This window comes from Podarcis tiliguerta, assembly GCF_965153285.1.
Source record: "Podarcis tiliguerta genome assembly, chromosome: 8".
In the NCBI taxonomy this organism is placed as follows: Eukaryota; Metazoa; Chordata; class Lepidosauria; order Squamata; family Lacertidae; genus Podarcis; species Podarcis tiliguerta.
Window position 1 is genome coordinate 5,036,717 of NC_139541.1, and position 18,624 is coordinate 5,055,340.

General features: G+C 48.6%; 1 protein-coding gene across 1 annotated transcript in view; it reads right to left on the reverse strand.

Annotated features, from left to right (window-relative positions):
- Positions 1-16,689, reverse strand: part of ARHGAP25 (Rho GTPase activating protein 25) — a 34,866-nt gene extending 18,177 nt beyond the window's left edge. Inside the window, exons 1-2 of the mRNA XM_083453955.1 lie at positions 16,160-16,689; positions 3,055-3,254 (exon numbers count right to left, since the gene is read on the reverse strand). Coding sequence (XP_083310081.1) covers positions 3,055-3,254; positions 16,160-16,220 — 261 coding nt within the window. The 5' untranslated portion in view covers positions 16,221-16,689. The remainder of the gene's footprint in view (positions 1-3,054; positions 3,255-16,159) is intronic.
- Positions 16,690-18,624: the final 1,935 nt, after the last annotated feature.

Here is an 18,624-nt window from a genome sequence, read left to right on the forward strand (position 1 = left end):
ATATTTCCCTGTTTCCCAGCCAAGTTAATCACACCCTTTTGTCTTCATCTGGGTTTGTTATTTCTGGAATGGCTACCTGTCTGGCACTCAGGTATCAGGATGCCAGGGATTATCACTCAGGCAGAGGGGCTGCTGAGTAGCTGAGCTCACATGTCTATATGAATTTCTGAAGTTTTCCCAGTGAGCCAGTACATAGATACATTTATCAGTGAATTCTTACATTTGGTATTGTGCAGCAGAGGCCCTTTGAATAGATAGGAAGAAACTGTGATGAAGTGTTTTGTGGGGATGAATCACAAAAGTCACAAAAAGCGGTTGTGCTGATTTTGGTAGGGGGCTGCATGTGCATGATATCTGCTGGAGGGGCAACCCCCTCCCCAACATATACATAAATTCCTGCAACACTGCCAACTGTTTAACCAGCCCCTGCTCCTGCGCCTTTGATGGCAGTTCATCTCCACTACACCACAGTGGCGTAGCGTGGGGGGTGCGGGGGGGGGCGGCCGCACCGGGCGCAACATCGGGGGGGCGCGCTCGCACTCGCAGCTCTCTGCCCCTACCTGGCTCACTCACTCTCTCTCACTGCAGTGCTGGCTGTGCGAATCCGATCCGAACCGCCGGGTCACCGCCCACTGTGGAGGGGAGGGTGCCAGGCGTGCGGTGCGGTGCGGAGCGGAGAGAGGGCGAGGGACTATCTGGGGGAGGGACAGTGCAGCGGGGGGGGGTGCAAATTACTTGCCTTGCCCCGGGTGCTGACAACCCACGCTACGCCACTGCTACACCATGAAAGCTTCTTCCTGCAGGGCAAGGGGTTGGGCCAGATTACTCTTGGGAACCCTTCCAGCTCTACAATTCTGTGATTCTAGGTGACTACCTACTGATCTCTGCAGATTTTGACCTGCTGCTCAAAGCACAGGATCTGGGCCCATGTTCCTCTATTTTAGGGGGTCATGATTTGTTTGGGGCACATTGTTTATTAAAAGTCAGTCGGCACCCCAGTGAAGAGTTTCTTGAGCAGGGGCTGACAAGATCACTGCCAATGAGTGAGGGTCTTTAGAGGCAATTTGGTTTGGGGTGGGAGGGAAGGCCTTTCCCCACCCCCAGCAGTGTGCAGAAAAGTAAGATAAAAAGAACTGTCTTGGTGAGTCAGAGCAAAGTGCATCTTTCTGGGCCAGGGATTGGCAACCTGCAGCCCATGGGCCACAAGCGGCCCAAGGGGGTCGTTTAAACGGCCCATGAGCCGCCCACGAACCGAGCTGCCCACTCAGCGAGTCCCCGTGTGCTGCGCTAAACTGGCGCAGCGCAGAGTGGGGACTTGCTTCCGTGGCATGGAAAATCACGTCTGCACAGATGCAGACACTGGAAATCGCATCTGCTCAGACGCAGACATGACCTACCCACGGAGCAATCTCCGCGCGAGGTAAACCTTGCCAACCCCTGTTCTAGGCCCCCATTTTATGGTTAGCCCACTGCCCCTGAGAAGCAGCGGCAGGGGCATAAAGGCGACAGTGACCGCTCTCTGTGCCCAGCGTCTAAAACTCAGAGATAGACTTCTCTTGAAGATGGAGGTTCTATTCAGGAGCCCTTTGAAAAGACTTGTCCTTGGTGAATTTTACTCATGCTATTAAACATTTGCCTACCACTGAAGCTTGTGAGAGTGAGCTCCCCAGTGGTAGAATCCACTTAAGGGGGCAGCTTATCATTTTGCAAACATTCTACAAGCGTTTTCTAGCAAACTTTCTGGTGACGGCGTCACAAAATCTGGTTTCGTGAATCTTAATCTACATCATGAAAAAAGGAGAATATATAGTCCACCAGTGTAATACCAGCTGCTCTGTGAAATGGGGAAGGAAGCTGGGTATATATTTAGCTTATGACGCCGGCAGCTTGTTCAGCGCTTAAAACATGAAAATGCCACCAAGGCTGTGTGCACATTGCCAGCTAAAAATGCAGCTGTGTCATCGTTCTTCTCAATTCAGATTGAAGCCGGGTTGGGGGGGGGGGAATGTATCAAAATGCAGTTTTCCATAAGCAACAACAGGATAGATATGGGTTGTGGCCAACGTCAGCAGTGAGACGCCACTAGATGCAGAGGAAACCAACAAGGCCTTATATCGGATAACATGACCAAAGAAGTTTAAAGTTCAGAATCTGGTTCACACTTTATGTGAGCTGCAGGATAGTGATAGTGAGAGCTGCATAAGCAAGGAGGAGCCTCCACAAGCCCTGCCCCAGCCCCTCCCCACAGCCAGGAGAAGGACCACCAGCTGCCTCCACCCTTTTGCCCACTTTCCCTGAATCTTAGTTTGTCATATTGTCCAGAGCACGAATCAACAGTGGTTGGTTTCAAAAGAAGGCTACATCAAACCATGGTTTGCCCATCTCTCCTGCCCTTCCCACATCTGCACTACAGGGGCAAAAAAAGAGCCCCCCGCCACCCTTTGGATTTTGCCCCTGCAAGATTCCTCCCCATACAAGCTAGCAGAGAAAAGCAGCTACACTAGCTTGCCGGTGGGGCAGAAGAGAACTTGCAGGAGTCAAGCCAGAATCACTTCTCCGGCTCGGATTTCAATCTGAGCCAGGGAAGAATTCGGGGGCTGCTCCATCTTGCCTCTCTCTTCTGAGGTGTAACAATATAATCAGCCCCCCGCCCAAGCTCACCTCATAAGAACTTCACTGACTTTGCTTTCACAGCCTCTCCTGCCACCAGGGCCGGCCCACTCATGGGGCTCTGTGAGGCAGTTGCCTCAGGCGGCTGGCTTGGGACAGTAGGTAGGGGCAGCAGATCTGGGGGCCTCAAGGGCGCTCCCTTCGCCACCTCCTGTGCTTGTCGCCCACTGCCCCACCACCTGCTCCTCTCCAGCTTCCTTTTTTCTCCACCTTCAGAGCACCGGGGGTTCCCCTGGCCATTTTCAGTCACCTCAGGTGGCTGTTGGGCCTCAGGTGGCAGAACATCCTGGGCCAGTTCTTCCTGAGACTGAGCTCTTTCCCCCTGGCCCATGGAGAGCCCAGACCACCAGGGCGATCCCTCTGGACCCTCTTCCTGAACAGTACCTGGGGCTTGAGGTCCTCTTCATCCTTGTAGTAATACAGGTGCTGCCCTTTCAGGACAAAGTACCTCTGCTGCCAGTTCTTGACGATGGAGCGCTGCTTCTTCAGCCAGCCGGCCTTCAGGGGCCGCTCCAGAAGGTTGGGAGGATGGGGCCAGCTCCCTGAGCCCTTCGGGTCGACGGCCATCATGCTCTGGGAGCGGACTGGGGGAGAAGCAAGAGGCAGTGAGCTGGAGCAGGGAGAACACACACACACACAGAGAGAGCAAAGCCAGGGGGCGTTTCTGGCCCAGAAGTGGCTCAGGGAGGAAAACCCACCATTGCACCGACGGAGCAAAGAGCAGAGGAGGGAGTCCAAGGAGATATTGCTGGCGGATGGCGGGGCTCGCGGCAGCCCGTAGCTTTGAGAAAGGAAGCCACCGCAGCTATTTGTTCAAATGGACTTCCTTTTTCCTGCGTGGGCGTTTGTCTTCACAAATGCAGGCAACCGAAAGAAGCTGCCAACCAGGACATCAGATTTTCTTATTAAATGCGAAATGAGGGAGACCTGCCGGGGGCCTTCCTTGGCAGCCACCAAGAAAAATCAGGGCAGGACATTTGTGTCCCGTGCCAGGAATGCCACACTGGGCAAAATATTCTTGCATTGTAAGGGTTGGACCAGATGACTCTCAGGGCTGCTTCCAACTGCATGATTCTAAACCTAATCAGATGTTCAGAAAGTTGATGGGAGTTTTAACCTGTTTTTAGTCTACGGTTATTTTAACTTTTGAATGTTTAAAATTATTGCTGTTCATTCTTCTCATTGATAATTTTATTGTTTTATCTTTGGGGGTGTGAGGGGAGGAATGTTCCTTCTGGGGGAGTTTGAACACTTTTGACCCCCCAGCTCTCACTTGTGACTCCTAAAGGCTGTCAGCGTGGGACAGTGGCCACACCCCAGGAAACAGCTCTCACTGGCCCACTAAACCAGGTGAGGGTAGCCAGTGGGCCTCAAACCCTCAGTGAGTTTGGGATTATTTCCCCCTACGTGTGCAGACAGCTCCAGCAGATTGAGCGGATGAGACCAAGAGTGGGTCCAATGGTCAGAAAGGTGGTTTAATAATTGTCAAGAAGAAGAAGAAGAAGAAGAGGAGGAGGAGGAGGAGGAGGAGTTTGGATTTGATATCCCGCTTTATCACTACCCTAAGGAGTCTCAAAGCGGCTAACAATCTCCTTTCCCTTCCTCCCCCACAACAAACACTCTGTGAGGTGAGTGGGGCAGAGAGACTTCAGAGAAGTGTGACTGGCCCAAGGTCACCCAGCAGCTGCAGGTGGAGGAGCGGAGACGCGAACCCAGTTCCCCAGATTACAAGTCCACCGCTCTTAACCACTAGACCACACTGGCTCTTATTAGGCATAGAAAGGTGGTTTCCTCATGTGCTGTAGGAGGGAAGTGAGGGGCAGATGGGGCTCATCCCCCTGGGAAGGAAGCCAGTTAGGAAAAGGAAAACTCTGGTCCTAAACCTCCACTGCTTTGCAGGAAGAAAAGGCCAAGGAGTAAACCCTATGCAAATCTGGAGTGGAGTCCCTAAAGCGACTGGATGGTGCCTTGTGCACCTCCTTCCAGCAACTCCTGTTGGTGCCAAGCGTCTTGCTCTGCTTTCCTTTAGACCACTTCAGTGAGGACAAGAGGAGCATCTTGTCCTCTGGGCAAAGCAGGATGGCGTGTGCCCCAGGGAGGTCACTTCAGTGCAGCTAACGCAGCAGTTTGGTTTCACCCCTGGAAACGATGCCTTATGAGGAACGGCTAAGGGAGCTGGGCATGTTTAGCCTGGAGATGAGGAGGGTAAGGGGTGATATGATAGCCATGTTCAAATATATAAAAGGATGTCACATAGAGGAGGGAGAAAGGTTGTTTTCTGCTGCTCCAGAGAAGCGGACACGGAGCAATGGATCCAAACTACAAGAAAGAAGATTCCACCTAAACATTAGGAAGAACTTCCTGACAGTAAGAGCTGTTCGACAGTGGGATTTGTTGCCAAGGAGTGTGGTGGAGTCTCCTTCTTTGGAGGTCTTTAAGCAGAGGCTTGACAACCATATGTCAGGAGTGCTCTGATATTGTTTCCTGCTTGGCAGGGGGTTGGACTCGATGACCCTTGTGGTCTCTTCCAACTCTATGATTCTATGATGTACTCCATTGTCTCTTAAGACAGACTAATAATAATAATAATAATAATAATAATAATAATAATAATAATAATTTATTTATACCCCACCCATCTGGCTGAGTTTCTCAGCCACTCTGGGCAGCTCCCAACCGAGTGTTAAAAACAATACAGCACTAAATATTAAAAACTTCCCTAAACAGGGCTGCCTTCAGATGTCTTTTAAAGATAAGATAGCTGCTTATTTCCTTCACATCTGGTGGGAGGGCGTTCCACAGGGCAGGCACCACTACCGAGAAGACCCTCTGTCTGGTTCCCTGTAACCTCACTTCTCGCAATGAGGGAACCGCCAGAAGGCCCTCAGCGCTGGACCTCAGCGTCTGGGCAGAACGATGGGGGTGGAGACGCTCCTTCAGATATACTGGACCGAGGCCGTTCAGGGCTTTAAAGGTCAGCACCAACACTTTGAATTTTGCTCAGAAACGTACTGGGAGCCAATGCAGATCTCTCAGGACTGGTGTTATGTGGTCCCGGCAGCCACTCCCAGTCACCAGTCTAGCTGCCGCATTCTGGATTAATTGCAGTTTCCGGGTCATCTTCAAAGGTAGCCCCACGTAGAGCGCATTGCAGTAGTCCAAGCGGGAGATAACTAGAGCATGCACCACTCTGGCGAGACAGTCCGCGGGCAGGTAGGGTCTCAGCCTGTGTACCAAGTGGAGCTTGTAGACAGCCGCCCTGGATACAGAATTAACCTGAGCCTCCATGGACAGCTGTGACTCCAAAATGACTCCCAGGCTGCGCACCTGGTCCTTCAGGGGCACAGTTACCCCCTTCAGGACCAGGGAGTCCTCCACACTAGCCAGCCCCCTGTCCCCTAAAAACAGTACAGTGCTACCCCGCAAGACGAATGCCTCGCAAGACGGAAAACCTGCTAGATGAAAGGGTTTTCCGTTTTTCGATGCGCTTCGCAGGACGAATTTCCCTATGGGCTTGCTTCGCAAGACGAAAATGTCTTGCGAGTCTTGAGATTTTTTTTCGCTCCCCACCCCCTTTTTCTAAGCCGCTAAACCGCTAATAGCCTTTTAGCAGCTAATCCGCTAATCCCTTAAGCCTTGAATAGCCGCTAATAGCCGCTAAACCGCTAATAGCGCTAAGCCGCTAAGCCGCTTCGCAAGACGAAAAAACTGCTAGACGAAGAGACTCGCAAAACGAATTAATTTCGTCTTGCGAGGCACTACTGTACTTCTGTCTTGTCAGGATTCAACCTCAATCCGTTAGCTGCCATCCATCCTCCAACCGCCTCCAGGCACTCACACAGGACCTTCACTGCCTTCAGTGTTTCTGATGTTGTCAACACACAACCTGAGCATAAGACTGTGGGGCTCACAGCATTCACACCCCAACAGATCTTTCTTCTCCATTAGTTGCAGCTTTGGATTCAGCACAGAACTAGCAGGTCCCTGTGTCTCTAGCGGCCAGCCTTCTTCCAGCTCAGCTCACCCACACTCTCTCTCTTGCTATTGTTCTCCTTCCTAGCAGCTATGGGTGCTTGTGGAGGGAAGACCCATCCAGTTGCCTGGAGGGCCCCATCACTTGGTTGTAGCATCTAACAAAGCAGTTTAACTTCACCCCCGGAGGTGCACTCCATTGTCTCTTGAGACAGACGGATGCCAACAACTTTTATAAGCCATCTTGGCTGGTGGCCATGGCAGCCTCCTATGGGAAATGGGGTGGGGTGGGGACCTTTCTCTATCCACTTCCGCCATGCCATGCAGTTTTTTATATTTCTGTTGTGTTGCTATAGTCCAAAGCTATAGTCTAGGGCCCCATTCTTTTGGGGGCCCCCTAAAAATTAAAGGAAAAAACCCTGGATGTACATTTCCAAAATATAAGATAAAAACAAATAAAATGGCTTTAGATTCCTATTAGGTCCAAAAATATAATAATAATAATAATAATAATAATAATAATAATAATAATAATAACAACAATAATACAGTGGTGCCCCGCAAGACGAATGCCTCGCAAGACGGAAAACCCGCTAGACGAAAGGGTTTTCCGTTTTGGAGGTGCTTCGCAAAACGAATTTGCTATGGGCTTGCTTCGCAAGACGAAAATGTCTTGCGATTCCTGGGGGTTTTTTCCCCCTCCCAGCCTTTTTCCCAAGCCCCTAAGCCGCTTAACAGCTGTTCGCTAAGCCGCTGAACAGCTGATCTAAGCCACTTATCAGCTGATCTAATCCGCTAATAGCCTTTTAGCAGCTAATCCGCTAATCCCTTAAGCCTTTAATAGCCGCTAATAGCCTTTTAGCAGCTAATCCGCTAATCCCTTAAGCCTTTAATAGCCGCTAATAGCCGCTCTGTAAAGGTTAAGTATCATTATTAGCTAATGAGCTCCCTCTGCTGGAGGTTTATGGATCAGGTTGTGGGCAAAAGAAGAAGATGTGAATTCAACGCAGTGCAAATGCGTCTTACACAGGGGTTCTGTTCCAGCAAGGGTTCTGTGTATACATGGAAAGTGTGTACAGTGGTACTTCGGGTTACAGACGCTTCAGGTTACAGACTCCGCTAACCCAGAAATAGTACCTCAGGTTAAGAACTTTGCTTCAGGATGAGAACAGAAATCGCGCAACAGCAGCGGGAGACCCCATTAGCTAAAGTGGTACCTCAGGTACCTCAGGTTAAGAACAGTTTCGGGTTAAGAATGGACCACCAGAACAAATTAAGTTCTTAACCCGAGGTACCACTGTATACCTAAACCCTTGGAGCTGCCCCCGTGGTGAGGCGGATGCAAGGATGAGAAAAAGAAGCTCCTTTCTTGTTAAGTTGTGGGTGAACATATCAGACGACACAGCGATTCTTCAAACAGCTCTTGTTTATTCACAGGCCAGAACAGAACTGAACTGAAGGGTTCAGTCAGCCTGCTTATATGGAGCTCCAGTACAAAGTAACTGTAACAACTTTCTAAAACTATCCAATCACTGATCCCTTATTTGCATAACTATCTACAGTATCCCCTGCTGGCCCAGGGTGAGAACTTCAGTACCTAACATTTCTCACCAGAAAACCCAAGCAAATTCATGGAGGAGAGGGCTATCGAGGGCTCCAAGCCACAAAGGCCATGTTCTTCCTTCACAGTTCAAGGCAGCCAAGCTTCTGAATACCAGTTGGTGGAAACAGCGGCAGAGGAAGCCTCTTGGGCGGGGTGCACAGCACCCATAGGAACAGGGTGCACAGCGCCCTTAGGGAGGGGTGGGATGGGGTGCGCGGTGCCCATAGGGACAGGACAGGGCGTGGGGCGTGGCATGGTGCCCTTAGGGATGAGGCATGCCACGGGGGTCAGGGCCTCAGCCGCCCTATAGCTGGGGGAGGGGGGAAGCAGTGGGCGGACATCATGGAGCTTGCGGGTGCCTGAGACGCATGGCTCTGGCACGCTGCAGGCCCCACGGTGCAGCCCGCCATTTTGTCACCCCCCTCAATGGGGACACCCAGGGCGGACCACACCTACCACACACCCCTTGCTACGCCCCTGGCTGGAAACCACAGGAGGGGAGAGGTCTGTTGTGCTCAAATTCCGCTTGCGGGTTTCCCCATTGGGGCATCTGGTTGCGCACCATGAGAACCGGATGTTGGACTAGATGGGCCATTGGCCTGATGCTTCAGGCAACAACAACAACAACAACAATAATAATAATTTATTATTTATACCCCGCCATCTGGCTGAGTTTCCCCAGCCACTCTGGGCAGCTCCCAATCGAGTGTTAAAAACAATACAGCATCAAATATTTAAAACTCCCCTAAACAGGGCTGCCTTCAGATGTCTTTTAAAGATAAGATAGCTGCTTATTTCCTTCACATCTGAAGGGAGGGCGCCACCACCAAGAAGGCCCTCTGCCTGGTTCCCTGTAAGCTCACTGATGTTCTTGGGGATGTTGTTGACTCTTTTCTTAAAAAAAACAAAACATTTTTCTGTGCTGGGAGCTGCCCAGAGTGCCTGGGGAAACCCAGCCAGGTGGGCGGGGTATAGATGATGAAATAATGGTGATGCTGATTTGAACTACAACTCCCATCAGCCCCAGCCGGCTCAACTTTAGGATGCTGGATCTGAAGAGAGTCGTAGTCCCAAGCTTTTTGGAGAGTATGCAGTTGGTGGAAGTTGGCCTGGAAGGACCATGGATCATAGAATCATAGAATCATAGAGTTGGAAGAGACCACAAGGGCCATCGAGTCCAACCCCCTGCCAAGCAGGAAACACCATCAGAGCACTCCTGACATATGGTTGTCAAGCCTCTGCTTAAAGACCTCCAAAGAAGGAGACTCCACCACACTCCTTGGCAGCAAATTCCACTGTTGAACAGCTCTTACTGTCAGGATCAGATTCCATATGGGGCAGCTTCCGATGTCCAGAAATGGCATCTGAGCTGCAAGTGAAGTTTCCAAACAGTCCAGTCCAAATGCTTGTTGAGTTATTGCTCAACCACACACACAAACTACTGTGATAACGGAGGCAGGAGAGGGAAAGTGAGACGCAGGCACCTTTGACTCATTTGCACTCATTTGTGTTTCTTTTGTAAGCTCATCTTTTGTCTTATCAAGTAAGGTGGAATTAACGTATCGTCTCCTTCCTCTGATCCTCGGCATTTGGAGTTCATTGCCTTTGTCATTATCAGCCTTTTGGCTGAAAAAGCTGCAGGAAGAACAAACGGCGACAGGATAAGCCACCCAGCTTGTGCGAAGCGGGAGCTTCGTTGATCTGTCACACAAAGCCCCAATCGAGGCGAGACACCAGAGATCCATAATCGGGTCTTTTCCTTTAAAGAAAAGAACCATTTTCTGGAGAAGAACCATTTTCTGATCTAAACCTCCCAGAGCTGTTTCCTCTGCTGGGGAAAACACTGTTTCCCAGAAGCACAAACGTCTGCAAGGGGGTGGGGTGGAAAATATTGCAGCGAAAAGGGCTGTTGTTGTTGTTTTTAAGAATGTAAGAAAAGCCTGTTGGATCAGGTCAATGGCCCGTCTAATCCAGCACCTTGTTTTCACAGTGGCCTGTTGCAAACCCAAAAGCAGGATTCAGGCACAAGGGCAACTCTACCCCTCCTGTGAGTTTCAGAGCAACTGGTATTCAAAAGCCAGAGCACACCAGGCCCTCCTGTCTTCCCCCGCCTCCCGCAGTTTGGTCAGGCTCATGCTGGTAGCGTGGAGGGCGCTGTCCCACCATCTCGCCCTCTGTCGTCCCCTTCTCCTTGTGCCCTCCATCTTTCCCAGCATTGGGGTCTTTTCCAGGGAGTCTTCTCTTCTCATGGGGTGGCCAAAGTATTGGAGTCTCAGCTTCGGGATCTGTCCTTCCAGTGAGCACTCAGGGCTGATCTCCTTTGGAGTGGGGGGGTCTGGTCTTCTTGCAGTCCATGGGCCTCTCAAGAGTCTCCTCCAGCACCACAATTCAAAGGCATCAATTCTTTGGCGATCAGCCTTCTTTATGGTCCAGCTCTCACTTCCATACATCACTACTGGGAAAACTAGAGCTTGAACTATACAGACCTTCCACACAACGCATGCGAAATTTCTCCCGCGAACGGGGATGATAAAAGGTTTGAGGAGGGATGGGAAATATTTATAGAACACGTGAAAAATCATAGACAGATAATCAGTTTAGCAGGCTGTGATCAAGTTGTGCCAGTGTTCAAGTTAGAAGGAGAAATGAGGAGGTGAGAAGAGAAAGGGAGGGGGAAATAAAAGGAAAGGAGGGGAAACTACAAGAAAGAAGATTCCACCTAAACATTAGGAAGAACTTCCTGACAGTAAGAGCTGTTCAACAGTGGAATTTGCTGCCAAGGAGTGTGGTGGAGTCTCCTTCTTTGGAGGTCTTTAAGCAGAGGCTTGACAACCATATGTCAGGAGTGCTCTGATGGTGTTTCCTGCTTGGCAGGGGGTTGGACTCGATGGCCCTTGTGGTCTCTTCCAACTCTATGATTCTATGATTCTATGAAAAGCCTCTGACTGTAGAGGCAGAGCAGAGCCATCAATAGTCCTCCCCTCTATGAATTCATCTAACCTTTCTTTAAAGCCATTTAGGTTGGTCCTATGGGAGCAAGTTCTATAGCTGAGCTATGGATGGGCTTTCTTTTATCTCTCTTCAATCTTCCAGCATTCCAAGTAATTTATACAGAAGCACAGATTTCAGCTATAACAAAGGCGGCATTTTTCCATCTCCGCCAAGCTAAGCAGTTGGCTCCTTACCTCTCTCGCCCTGACCTAGCCACTGTGATCCACACAATCGTCACTCCAGACTGGATTATTGTAACTCGCTCTACGTGGGGCTGCCCTTGAGACTGACCCAGAAACTCCAGCGGGTGCAGAATGCTGCGGCGAGACTCCTTATGGGGTCATCGCTGCGAGATCACATTCATCCGGTGCTATACCAGCTGCACTGGCTCCCAGTGGGGTACAGGATCAGGTTTAAGGTTCTGGTTTTAGCCTTTAAAGCCCTATACGGCCTAGGACCCTCGTACCTACGGGACCGCCTCTCCTGGTATGTCCCACAGAGGAACTTACGGTCTTCAAATAAAAACATCTTGGAGGTCCCGGGCCACAGGGAGGTTAGACTGGCCTCAACCAGAGCCAGGGCTTTTTCGGCTGTGGCCCCAATCTGGTGGAACGCTCTGTCACAAGAGACTAGGGCCCTGTGGGACTTTACATCTTTCCGCAGGGCCTGCAAGACAGAGCTGTTCCATGAGGCCTTTGGCCAAGGCACAGTCTGACCCCGTCTCTCCTTCTGTAATCCTCACAGAACTCTAGCCCAATGGTTGCCATTAATTTGATTCTGAATTGATTTTAGAATGTATTTCAATTAATCAACTGTGGTTTTATGTAAACTGTGCTATTTTTACTGTTGTTAGCCGCTCTGAGCCCGGCTTTGGCTGGGTAGGGCGGGATATAAATAAAATATTATTATTATTATTATTATTATTATTATTATTATTATTATTATTATTTTATAAGTCAGAGCTTTCAAAATATAAAATAAAAACAAAGTATCCGAAATTGATAGGATATAACAAAAACTAATCTGTATAAAACTGTGCCACTCAAATGTCAGTAGCTGTGCCTCTCTGAAGTCTGCACTCTAGCACAGGGGTAGGCGATGTGTCGCCCTTGGGCCGATGTGGCCCATGAAGACCATTTTACCATCCCACAAACTGCCCCCAAACCGAGCCACCCACTCGGCGAGTACCCCCCCCCCGGTGCTGCACTAAATCAGCACAGTGCGGTGCGGGGACTCACCAAGCGGTGCCAAAAATCACATCTGCGCATGTGCAGATACCAGAAACCGTGTCCGCGCATGTCCAGACGCTGAAAATTGCTTCTGCCCAGGCGCAATTTTCGGTGTCTGGGCATGTGCAGAAGTGATTTCTAGCATCGTGCTGTGCCAGTCTGGCCCGCGGACAATCTCCATGGGAGTGATCTGGCCCCTGGCTGGTAAACCTTGCCCACCCCTGCTCTAGCAGCTGCTTAGCTGGTTCTCTTTTTTTTTTTCTTTTCAAATTCAAAATCCATATTTGTTTTCCAACATAAGTCTATTACATAAAGGTACCCCTGCCCATACGGGCCAGTCTTGACAGACTCTAGGGTTGTGCGCCCATCTCACTCAAGAGGCCGGGGGCCAGCGCTGTCCAGAGACACTTCCGGGTCACGTGGCCAGCGTGACATCGCTGCTCTGGCGAGCCAGAGCCGCACACGGAAACGCCGTTTACCTTCCCGCTATTAAGCGGTCCCTATTTATCTACTTGCACCCGGGGGTGCTTTCGAACTGCTAGGTTGGCAGGCGCTGGGACCGAACAGCGGGAACGCACCCCGCCGCAGGGATTCGAACCGCCGACCTTTCGATCGGCAAGCCCTAGGCACTGAGGCTTTAACCCACAGCGCCACCCGCGTCCCTAAGTCTATTACATAGATTACCTAAATTAAAATATACATCATTACTCTAGGCTTCCCTTTGCTATATGTAAATACATCGCAGGTAAGAAATTTATATTATAAATAGTATTATAGATTCCCACATGCCCCCCACTCCCCTTCACCCATGTGTGATCTCAATATTTTATTTCTTCTATCTTATTGTGTTGTTATAATTTAATAATTATTCAGTTATTTCTATTGTTATTTTCTTGCTTACCCCTGCACGTTTTACACATTATCTATTAATATTTCAATTCAATTCTGAAACAATATTTTTTCACTCCATCCCACTTTTTGATTATTCTCTGATTTGAGCGACCTCTAATAATTGCTGTCAATTTTGCCACTTCTACAAATTCGCAGAGTTTGTTTTGCCATTCTAATACTGTGGTTCTTTGTGCAGCAGGAAATCTCAACCTGTGGGCTGCCTTCTGGACTGCTTTGATGCCCCCCAGCCCACCGCTGATTCCAAAAGAACTGACGGCGAAAACAATGGAGGAACAAATGCAAATAGGCTTGCAACAGAACGTACAGATATAAGAGCATGTTCATACAGAGCTGCAAAATGTGCACCTCATATTTCAGTTTGAGAGGAAACTGCAGGTAACATGCCCATGCCTTGATGGCATTTTCTGCACACTGAAAAAAACGGCTCAGAGACGAAATGTCGGCTGCAGGCCATTTCCGGGTGCTTCCTGTCGCAGGCTCTCAAAACAGAAGCAGGAAGAAGCAGTGCTTCGTGTTTTCAAGGCGCTCAGCAAAAAAACCTTAGTGCTGGAAACATCCGTTATTTTGTGAAACCTTTTCTCAGTTTATTTCGTGATGACCTTCTCCACGTCAAGAGAAGCAGAGAGAACGTGCTAAATAGCACGATGGTTGGTGCCGTTACTCAGACTAAAGTGCCCCTGGATTTAGCACAGCTGACGTGGGTTTATTGATTGCAGCGGAGGAGCCAGACTTACTCGTTTTGCACACCCTGCTTGCTATAGCATCACCCCTCCTACATCTCCTATGCTTTGGGGGACACACTTCAAGTAACAAAGGGCTTGGTCACATTTAGAAACTTATACAGAATGGCATAAAAAGGTTTGGCAGCACTAATGCAGAAGAATGTTTTGCTCCACAGTGTGCCCACCCCCAAAAAGAGACAGTTTGTGCAAAGCAGGTAGGAAAGATAAGACTCACTCTCAGGGTGCCAACTTGAATAAAATATTGGGGGCAGGTAGGCCCCACCCTGGAAGTGAGAGCTGGACCATAAAGAAGGCTGATCGCCAAAGAATTGATGCTTTTGAATTCTGGTGCTGGAGGAGACTCTTGAGAGTCCCATGGACTGCAAGAAGATCAAACCTCTCCATTCTGAAGGAAATCAGCCCTGAGTGCTCACTGGAAGGACAGATCCTGAAGCTGAGGCTCCAATACTTTGGCCACCTCATGAGAAGAGAAGACTCCCTGGAAAAGACCCTGATGTTGGGAAGGATGGAGGGCACAAGGAGAAGGGGACTACAGAAGACGAGATGGTTGGATAGTGTTCTTGAAGCTACCAGCATGAGTTTGACCAAACTGCGGGAGGCAGTGGAAGACAGGAGTGTCTGGCGTGCTCTGGTCCAGGGGGTCACATAGAGTCGGACACGACTAAACGACTAAACAACAACAACAAAGCCCCACCCCACATAATCAATCACATGACATGGTCACACACACCATTTTAATGGCAATGCCCATCAACTTGTGTGGGCAGCCCCCTCAAATATTTTATTGGGGGGACCAAAGCTCCCTTGGCCCTGAGGAGTTGGCACCTTTTTCCACCTTGGAAAGAGCACAGGACACAGGTAGACCAGCCCCTAATATGGCCCACTGCCGCCATGGCTACAGGCCGTTGCAGCAGGTCCTGTGTTTCAACTCACAGAAGCAGCAGATCTGAGAGTGTCAGGCGCTGAGGACAGATGGGAGATGGGGCGGCTGCTTTCACACCCCAATTATGAGGACCTAGAGCCCCACCTGTGTGAGAGAGAGACCAGGGAGCAGCAGGAGAGGAGAGTATGACCTTTAGGACCTTTCTTCTGCTGCAAGATCTTCTCCCTTCCCTCAGGGGCTTATTCAAGTGATGCCAACAGACATGCAAATATTTTTCTCTTGCAGAACTGCTGTGGTTAATCCTTCTGCCTGGGGTCCCTATAGTCACAGAGGCCCTGGGGAGAAACATTTGCTCCCTCTGTTCAGAAGCTGTGAGGTCGCCAGAAAGACACAGGTGAAACTGAAGAATAATGACATGATGTAGATGAGCACGGAGTGGCAAAGTTTGGGGGGAAGAGCTCAAAGAGGAGGACAGAACTTCAGAGTACAGAAACTTCGTCCCCTCAAGTGACCACCGCCTGCTCATTTGCAGAATCAAAAGGGCGAAAAATCCAACTTCCTCCTTTTTATATATAAAAAGAGAATTAAAAGCTGAAACGCTGACACTGCATCAGATCATAAGATGCGTAGAAAAGACAAGCATCTTGAAATATGGGTCTCCCCAACAAAATTTAAAATTCAGCTTTGTAATTCGGAATTTATGTGATGTGATTTGATTTGATTTGATTGGCCGGTTAATAAAAATTATTTTTTAAAAAAAGACATGCAACATGTCTGAGATAAGGAGGCAAGCTAATCTGGAAATCTTTTTGTAGACGTGGCTCCTGGGCCCAAAACGGCCTGGGGAAAATGCTGTGCAGAGGTTTGTAAACAGCAGAGGAAGTCTGCCTTTGGCTAAAAGGGGGAGCTTCACTTCCAAGTTCTCACGAAACCCAAGCAGTCCTTGATACACGCAAGAGATTAAGGAAACAAAAGCAGCAAGAGCGTTGGACAAGGGCCAGAGAAATCTGGGTTCAAGTCCCCATTCAGCCAGGAAGCTCATTGGGTGACCTTGGGTCAGTCATTCTGTCTCAGCCTGGCCTCCCTCACAGGGTCGTCGAGAGGACAAAATGAGGGAGGACCATCTAGAAATGTAGTCAAGAAAAAACAGCCCTACCTATTTTAGACATGTCCATCTTCAGGTTGAGATCCCAATTCCGTGGCAGCTTCAGAGACATCCCAATTCCAGCGGCGGGAAGGTTTGCCCAACTGTGTCTGAACTGCAGGTCTGAATCTCCTCCACAGATTGTGTGTGCGTGCTATAGATATATATTTAATTTCCTTCTGGGCTTACTTGAAAGAAGAAAAAACGTCTCGGTTGACGTTGGTTTGCCAACAACTTCCTGTGATCTTCTGTGAGAAACCCAAAGGACTTCTCTTTTTTTATTTTCCAGTTCAGTCTCTTCAATTTCCAGGTGCAATGTAAATATCAGTTTATTTCCAGTTTATTTCCCCCCCCCCAATCCCTCCAAGGGCTTTGGAGAGCACCTGAGCTCCACCTGCATTTAGCTCCCTGCTAATGTGCAAACATGTATTAAGACCGGCACATGCACACACCCTGAAACAGTTTGCAGGCTTGGTTCATGGAGCTGCATGGGCGCTGCTGTGTTAGTGCATTTGAGGAAGTGGGGGCTGCAGCTTGCACATCACTCATGCGTTAGTGGGTGGGCAGTGCCGGATTTAGGAATAAGCTAAACAAGCTATAGCTCAGAGCCCTTCTCTCTTGGGGGCCCCCAAAAATTTTAAAGGAAAAAACCCCTGGATGTACATTTCCAATATATAAGATAAACAAATAAAATAAAACCTACATGCAGCAACAGTGTTTTGTGTTGTGTAGGCTCCTATAAGGGGCGCGGGTGGCGCTGTGGTCTAAACCACAGAGCCTAGGGCTTGCCGCTCAGAAGGTTGGCGGTTCAAATCACTGCAATGGGGTGAGCTCCCGTTGCTCGGTCCCTGCTCCTGCCAACCTAGCAGTTCGAAAGCAAGTCAAAGTGCAAGTAGATAAATAGGTACCGCTCCGGCGGGAAGATAAAAGGCGTTTCCATGCACTGCTCTGGTTCACCAGAAGCAGCTTTGTCATACCTGGAAAAACTGTCTGTGGAAGTGGACAAACGCCGGCTCCTTCGACCTGTAAAGCGAGATGAGCGCTGTAACCCCCGAGAGTTGTTCGCAACTGGACTTAACTGTCAGAGGTCCTTTGCCTTTAGGCTCCTATGATGTAAGTAATGGGCCCCGCCTGCTAGCCTGCTCCCTAAAATATCACTGGTTTGCTCATTTCTATATATAGGTTGCCTACATTCTGCATGCACAAATGGCTTTAGATACCTATTAGGTCCATAAAGTACTATATAGCATATATTCAACACAAAAAACAGTGGCGATTTGTTGTTGACAAAGGACAGCTGGACATATAAAGGGCCCCATTACCTTCAATAACTTAGGACCTCATCAAACCTAAATCCGGCCCTGGGGGTGGGGGCAGATGACAACCAGAAAGTATTACGGGTTTTGCGTGTGCAACTCAGCTCATGACTGTGGGGAACATCTGGCAACATACCGCGAGTGTGGCGTCACCTTTAGACCAGACTGTGAACAATGCTACAAATTTGTATTATCAAAAATGTACAAATTGCTTTTGGAAGGGTATACAAAGGATGAAGAAATTAAGGCAGTGATGATACACTGGGCTAGAGATTTTGGTTATAATATACAACTCTCATCTTAGGAAAAGTGCTGTTCGTTGAAGGAAAATGATATGAAAATGATGTGTCGTTGGTATCCAACACCAACTGAAAGTGCAAAAATGTATAAAACTAGTTCAAATTTGTGTTGGAAATGTAAAGAGAAGAAGGGTCCTCTTTACCATATGTGGTGGACATGTAAAGGCTGTCTGGGAAATGATATTTAATGAACTAAAGAAAATGTTTAAAAATACATTTGTTAAAGAACCAGAAGCCCTTCTACTAGGTATAACAGGTGAAGAGCTACCAGGAGAAGATAAAATACTTTTTATGTATGGAACGATGACAGCGAGAATGCTTCTAGCCCAGAGATGTAGAGGTACCAACAAAAGAATGGCAGACTAAACTGATGGAGTATGCAGGGATGGCAAAACTGACAGGGAAGGTCAGAAACCAGGAAAATCAAGTATTCCTAAAAGACTGGAGTAAATTTTCCACATATTTAAAAGACTACTGTAAACAGTTAAACCTTTGGCAGGGATGTAATGACACTTGTAATGTGGAAACAACTATGGTAACTGTGGATATATAATAGATGGATAAGGGTAAAATATACAGAATACTTTATTTTAAACACAGAACCCATAGAGGGAGGGAAGGAGCTCCGAAGGTTTGAATGAATCTTTTTTATTTTAATGTTTGAAATGGCTAAAGTTAAAATGTGTAAAATTATGTAAAACAAAACAAAAAAAATTATATATACCATATTTTTCCGTGTATAAGACTAGGCTTTCCCCCTAAAAAATAATGTCAAAAATTTGTTGTTGTTTAGTCACTTAGTCATGTCCGACTCTTTGTGACCCCCTGGACCAGAGCACGCCAGGCACTCCTGTCTTCCACT